This window comes from Haplochromis burtoni, unplaced genomic scaffold (genome assembly GCF_018398535.1).
Source record: "Haplochromis burtoni strain Fernald_Lab_line unplaced genomic scaffold, NCSU_Asbu1 Contig_72, whole genome shotgun sequence".
NCBI lineage: Eukaryota > Metazoa > Chordata > Actinopteri > Cichliformes > Cichlidae > Haplochromis > Haplochromis burtoni.
In genome coordinates this window covers 1,665,826-1,673,198 of record NW_024582433.1, presented here as the reverse complement: position 1 = coordinate 1,673,198, position 7,373 = coordinate 1,665,826, and the positions used below count along the sequence as shown (strand labels likewise).

The 7,373-nt window shown below is 39.5% G+C and overlaps 1 protein-coding gene across 4 annotated transcripts in view; it reads right to left on the bottom strand.

Annotated features, from left to right (window-relative positions):
- Positions 1–7,373, bottom strand: part of rgs3a (regulator of G protein signaling 3a) — a 120,918-nt gene that overhangs the window by 85,453 nt on the left and 28,092 nt on the right. For 3 of the 4 annotated variants that reach the window (XM_042221711.1, XM_042221710.1, XM_042221709.1), the window contains 3 exons: positions 4,339–4,420; positions 2,889–2,994; positions 1,799–2,231 (listed from right to left, as the gene is read on the bottom strand). In XM_042221711.1, the coding sequence (XP_042077645.1) occupies positions 1,799–2,231; positions 2,889–2,994; positions 4,339–4,420 (621 nt within the window). Of the gene's footprint in view, positions 1–1,798; positions 2,232–2,888; positions 2,995–3,537; positions 3,643–4,338; positions 4,421–7,373 lie in introns of those variants that run through there. The other variant, XM_042221713.1, reaches the window with a different exon arrangement.

The following is a 7,373-nucleotide window of genomic DNA, read 5'->3' as shown; positions in this document are numbered from 1 at the left end:
TATATATATATATATGGCATTATTGCACTTTTCTGCCTGTTTATTTGGATAACTATTTCATTTTCTTTAGTGCTGGTTTTCAAAGCGCCTTCTTTGTATCTGTGTGGTATGCCACTAACATGACCCATTTCCACAGGGCTTTTAGTATATTTAGCAAGGCCAAAACAGAATCCCCTCAGTCTCTGCCTCCTTTGTTTGAGATACAAGTTGCAGCTATTTGTAAGGGAGGCCAGCTTCACTGTGCTGGCATGTTCCTGTTTTGCCTGAAGCTGAAGTCTCTTCCTTCAATATGCCTATAATTTTTCTGAATTTGCATGCCTTCCCTCCCTTATAATTTGGTAATTTGGTACCACTGCCATTAACTGAACCTAGATCTGAAAAGGACAAAGGTGCATACCTCATGACGTAGCCACACACAGATTACTCACTCACACACACACACACACACACACACACAAGCAAGGACACACAGAGACTCTATGTGTTTGCACCAGTTGCATACAGTTAGTTAGTTTTGTGTAAGCTGAGCAACCATTAAGATACTTAGATTCATATCAGAAAAAGAAAATCTCAAACCCATTCTGAATCTAGTTAGTGGGTTAGTATTGTACGGTTAGCTTAGGAATTCAGATCAGTCTTTTTGATTTGTTGACTTTGCTTTATTTTGTTTTCATGATGAAAGCTTTTACCTCATATACAAGATCACTGAATGCAAAAAAAAGCATGCTTAACAAATGTATTAGACCACCTGTCATAAAAACAAGGAAACTTTCAACAAAATTTTGTTTGAAACTGTTATTTGTAATCAGATAACAAAATGCCAGCGCACTGGACTTCTCTCAGGAGTCAGAAATGAAGCATAACTTTTGACCACTAAAACTAATTTTTCTGCGCAGAAATCCAAGTAGATATCTATAATTTGACATCTTAATCAAAAAATAATCATGAGCTTTACAATTTTTTCTGTTCTTTGAAAAATGCTAATTTTGAAAATGTATGGATAACTATTGGATAAATATTGAACTGTTATTATAAACATTAAAAATGTACATTTGATATAAAGAGTTTGTGCATACTGGTGAATTAGCATTACAGAAATCAAAACCATTTTGGTCAATTTCAACACTGTTAACACAGCACAGCTGTGGCATAAATGTTATTATTGGGTGGTGGTCTAATAAATCTGTTAAGCACTATAAAGTGCATGCTGTATAAAATGTCATATACATGTCCTAATGTTCATGTACATGCATGTTATACAGACACTGGATATTATGTTGAAATATGTGTTTCCTTCTTCTTTCTTTCTCCTTCCTAAATGCAAGCACTATTTGATTTTAAAGAACTGCTTTGAAATTCTTGTGTCTAGAGAAAATCTGCTAGATAAATTAATTGAGGCAAATATATGCATAGTTTCTCTAATATGAACCATGTCTGGCACAATGTAAGAAAGAAATACAGCAAAAGTTTCCCCATAATACAGGCATATAATGTTATTACCAGCTCTATTTTTATATGCTGTTTTATCCTCTTGGTTTTCAGTCTATTGCTCCATATTTACATGACAGTGAACTATATGCACAGTATGTAGTGTTCACGACATGTTATAAAGCACAAATCAGTGAGACAGCAGTAACCCAAATGGCCCAGACATACTGTACATACAGTCCATCTATCTATCAGCACCAGGGATGTAAGGTAAGGAGACATATCTAGGATGAGCCACCATATGACCATGGTGAGGATGAGGAGGACGGAGAAGATGATGAAGATGCAGCCCACCACCACTCTGCGGTACCTGGCTTCCAGGGTTGATGGGTGCCAGGATGATATAGTTATCCCCGTTGGATGCCTTCACTCTAGTTCCTTTCAGAGTGGCAGTGTGAGGATGGTGGAGGTGCCGCGGCTTCCCGTCCAGCTCCTCGGCCGACCCTCCCTGGGCCCCCCACGCCAGGGTCCCCATGCCTACACCGCCGCTATTTCCAGCTTCAGAGCCGTTCACCAGTAGCCTGCGTGCGGCAGTGGCACGGTGGTGGGCTGGGAGTGGCGGCACAGCTGGGGGGGTTTTACTTGTGCTGACATCTGGTACACGTCTACGGGTGGGCGGTGATGGGGCATCATAGTTTGAGGTGGAGGGTTTGTAGGAGGGTCGGTGGATGAGACCCTCAAAACTAGGTTTAGCTGAAGGACCAGTTCGCCACACTACCACTGTGATTTCATTGGCGCTGTTCCTGAAACAAAGCAAAGTAACGATGGTTAAGAAAAGCCAGACAAGTGGAATTTACATGCCTCAATTTGCACGGCAAAATGAATTATATCTATAATATACATTAAAAGTGAAAAACAAAACATCTGGATGAAAAGCAACCCTGAAACCACACATTTAATACGCATTAAAACCAGACTCTTTGATACTTACTGCATGTCTGTAAAAAATAGATTCCAATACAGAAATAAACCTACTTTAATTCATTCTGTTTTTAAACTGCATCACTGTAGGAATGAGACAGCTCATCGAAAAGAAAACAGAGGATCAAACCCTTAAAAGTTTAACTAAGATTATGCTGTTGAGTGCTGATAAATCACTGACTTCATAACGTGTAATTGCAGAGCTATTCCCACATCGCTTCAGTGTAAATGGATTTCCTTTTGGTTTCTGACAATCTCAGCTTCTGAAATGAAAGCCCTGTAAACACCACAGGCTTAGCTTAGGGGGCCGCTTAAACTGATCTGTAACTCAATTTGGATGCAACAATTATCTCTGAAAACCTCTAAACCTCTCTAATAACTTCCCTAATTTTCATCCTAGAGATGTGGATATGCACATGAAAAGTTATTCTGCAACATTTAGTTGCCAATAAGCCTGTTTTTGTTTGTGTTGTTTTTACCTTATAGCATGGGCTAAGTCCACACACTTCCACTGCTCCACTGGCTGACCATTTAGCTGCAGGAGAGTGTCCAGCTGCTGCAGACCAGCCTGATCTGCTGGACCCCCTGTCAAAGTAAAAAGATGGAAACAAAAAGTTTGCATCATTGCACACTCTCAAGAACCATTAACACACACCAGAGCTGTAGCTTGTATTTTATGTGCAAGGTTGTTTCTTTAGCCTTCGAGATTCATAATGGCAAATCCCTGCAGGGCATAAGCAATAAAATCATGACCACACGTCAAAATGCTTGTTTTGAAAACTTTTCACACATTATTAGCTTGGGACACAGCATCTTAATTAAAGACATGACAACTGGGAAGAGACTTCCCAACATGGGGGCTTAACTCAAAGGTATCTATCTGACAGACAGCCTTGCTCTCAACTGCCGCACTCTACCGACTGAGCTGAACATGTTATAAATCACAAATCAGTGAGACAGCAGTAACCCAAATGGCCCAGACATACTGTACATACAGTCCATCTATCTATCAGCACCAGGGATGTAAGGTAAGGAGACATATCTAGGATGAGCCACCATATGACCATGGTGAGGATGAGGAGGACGGAGAAGATGATGAAGATGCAGCCCACCACCACTCTGCGGTACCTGGCTTCCAGGGTTGATGGGTGCCAGGATGATATAGTTATCCTCGTTGGATGCCTTCACTCTAGTTCCTTTCAGAGTGGCAGTGTGAGGATGGTGGAAGTTTATCTACTGCCACACTCAACCGACTGAGCTGGTAATAGTGGTCATTTTACGAGCCCCTCCACCCCACACACTGATGATGTAACTTCAAATGCATCACGTAATTATGACATACCAAATTAAAAGGGCAATCTGATAGCTTAAGGGGGCATACTAATAGAAAATGTCAATAGCAGTTGAGTCATCAGCTGACCAGACCTTTGCTTCCCTGCCCTCTTTCCCCACATTTCTCTTCTCTCTCCACGGCGCTATTGAATAAAGGCAACATGCCAGAAAAGGGGAGAGATGTCAAACTCAGGTCAATCAATGGGACACAAAGGCAAACAGAGTATTTATACAGCAAATGTAAAATGGAACAGAGGAAAACACCAAGCCATTTCTGACTCAAGAAGGCCCCTGTCTTGACATATACAATTTATAGTATGTTGTTTAGCACTACACTATTTTGGCATATCCTCATGTTATACAAATACTATTAAAAACAGAAATCTGTCATTGGCAGTCAGCGAGAAAAACATGGAAAAACCTCAGATTCTGATGTTGAATCAAACCCGTCCATCAAAAATATAAAAGGCAGGCTCAAAGAAAAGTGCAGCGCTGTTTTGTCATGTTTCCGAGTATTTAAAGACCCACAGTTTGAACAATGGATCCTTTAGGAACAGTTGGGTTTCATGTATCTAACAACGTGCGTGTAAAACTTGCCTGGATCAACAGCCTGTACCCTCACAGGAGAATCCGAGCAGATGGTGAATCCGTATCCATCCTTTCCTCGAAGGATGGTCACCTGCAGAAAACACGCGCACACACACCATGAGCATTTTGTGATACGGTGATAGGAAATCACTCTCTCCCCTGCTACCTGAGAAACGAAAAGTAGCACGTAAGCAAAATGATCAACTTCCTTCCTCGCTACGGGACAATTGGATTTATGATTTGTATTCTGCTTCTACTTCCTGCTAAAACTGTCTTGACAGCAGATTCCCATTGAAGCCAATTAGCTGAGTTAGTGGGAAAAACAACTGTTGAGATAAAAAGATTCTTTGTCCATTAGCTGAGGGAAAGGGGAAAAAACAGTCAGACTGCCAATTAACTTAACATTTAGCCAGATTTTATATACGCAGTGTACAGAGGCAGCTGATAAAGACTTTAATTTCCCCCCCATTAATGTAAAAAGTTAGTTTTATATTGCAAAAAATAGGTCCAAAAAAGTCAATACAACAGGAAGTTCATGAATAATCACTACAACCTATTTCATATCGAGTTCGATTTAACCTTTGATCCTTTGATGGTGCTGGTAAGAACTGTGTTGTGCTCTATAGCTATTTGTAGGGTTTTAATTCTGCAAATGAATAAATAAACATGAACATTTCAAATAATCGATACGAAGTGATTTTACTGGAATATGTTGTCCAATCAGGTTTGCAGAGTAGAGTAGAGAGGACCAATATTTGTCCATTGAAAAGTATCACATACGCACACAGGCACAAATGCTGATGGATCTTTCACATTGTCTGTCTGTCTCTTGTGTTGCCAAACATTCAAATACCTGCACCCGAAAGCCTGAGCCAAAGTCAACAAAGTTCCATCCAAAACATCTCACTTTCCATGTCATCTGCTGAAAACCGGGGGGCCCAAAACACACAGACATCCCCGCTCGCTCGCCCTTTCTTTCTTTTTTTTATTCCTACAGCAGAGCAAACATGTACATGCTCCTAAATTACAAAGTCTGCCCATGAGCGAGATGCAGCAACTTGTAGAAATACACTGATTATTCAGGGGCCCGAAGCTCGGCACGACCCTGAAATGTCGACTACCATTGCGGTTTCTTATAGTCCACCGATTTTATGCCTCGTGTCACCATATTCCTTTAACCTTGAGTCACTTTAATCTGTCCCCTCCAAAAATACACTGCTACAAAAAAGACTTTCATGCCACGGACAAATACGGCGGACTTTGTCGCTGCCCTAAAAAGAAAAAAAAGCAAATGTGACTGATGCACAGTTTTGTACACGTTTCACAAATGTGCCAAACATTCAATCTTTTAGTTGTTGTCCTTCCTCAGTAACTGAAAAATACAAAACACTCGCCTTTGGAGCATCCATAAACTATGTAATTGGGATTAGGAGAAGGAGAATATGTCAGTGCAACCTACAAAAAGCACTGACACGTTTAAACTGGTGGACTAATGACTGCATATCTTCACTGGCGACTGTGACAACGGTTAAGATAAGTTCTTAAACTAAACTTAATTCAGTGCTTTGTGTGTGTAGGTCTATATTTTTGTAGGAAGACAGCAATCAAATTCAATCAAAATCAGTTAAAAACTGAAAAAGAAACCATCTCTCTTCACCTAAACCAGGATTTGTTTTGTTTTTTTACAAAAACACTATGAAAGGGGATAAAACAGATCACAAACTAAGCGACAAAAAGAGGAACAGCTGGTCTGAAGTAAAGCATTTCCCTGGAATTTAAGACAAACAACAAACCACCAATAAACACTTTGAAAGAGCAGAAACCGAATACGTGACAGAAATCTGAGAAAAGCAAAGAATGGGACTGACAATGGAGAGAAGTGCGGCACAGACTGCCAGTCTGCTGTCTCATCTATCCCTTTCTATCTCTTCCTTGTTCAGATACTTGTCCTTTTTAAGCGAGCTCTCAGAGCTGCCTAATTTGGATTGATTCATCCAGAATCCATAGCCTTTACAGCGTTAATTAAATTTGTAAGCATAGCCGAGTCCAATCACTTGGACTACCTCTGGTCTGTTTTAGAAAGCCGTCTGATGTCCTTTTTTTTCCACTTCTAAATGAAATCAGGAGGATTATTTTTAGAAAAGAGGAGCCTGGAAATAATCCATCAATGATTTTTCATATTTTGCTCCATCAATCACGAGACGTATTAGTGAGATAAATGAAGAAAAATGAATGGGACATGCTGCCAGCATGCATTAAATATTTAAATTGTATAAGCAGGGCTTTACTGATGAATTAATAACTCAATCATAATGAGTAAGGACTAGAATAAAAAATAGGATTTTAAGTTAGTTGTAACAAACTTAAATGAACCCAGCAGAAGAGTGCTCATGCATGTGCTTTTCTTTTTTTTCACTCATCCTTGCGTGACCCACAATCACCATCAATATAGATCTGATGATAGCACACCTTTTGTTTCTCATTTCATTATTTTTAATGAAAATGAACATCAACTTTGTCCTTTCAAAAGCCTTTTTTCCCAACTTCTTGTCTTTTTATTGTTTTCAAACAGGTGTGAATGATTCAAATCATTTGCAAAGTTTTATTACTAACGCCTTTATTTTACAGCCCTAACATTTAGTTGGAAACAGTTTTGTCTTGTTTACTTCCAACAGTGCAGGAGAAGGGGTAAGTAAATAAAACTTACCAATCACATACGGCTGGACACTGTGATCTGGGTCAGTATGTTCACTGACTAAAGAAAGCAAAACGCACCCACACCCTTATCTGACTAACGTCTCGCTGAATTTTCATCATGTAAGTTCGGACTCAAAATTAACTTCCAGTCGTTATTCTTTTAGTCTCGTTAGACACTAAATGCAGAAATCTGATTAATCTTTATTCGGAGTCATTAACATTATATTCTTATATTCTCAGATCTGATTGACTAATTTTGATCTGTATGTTAAATGTGTACAAAAAAGTGTCAGTTCATATTGTTCTAAATATGTGTCTCCTGGGTCTCTTACCTCAAGAAAAACAAC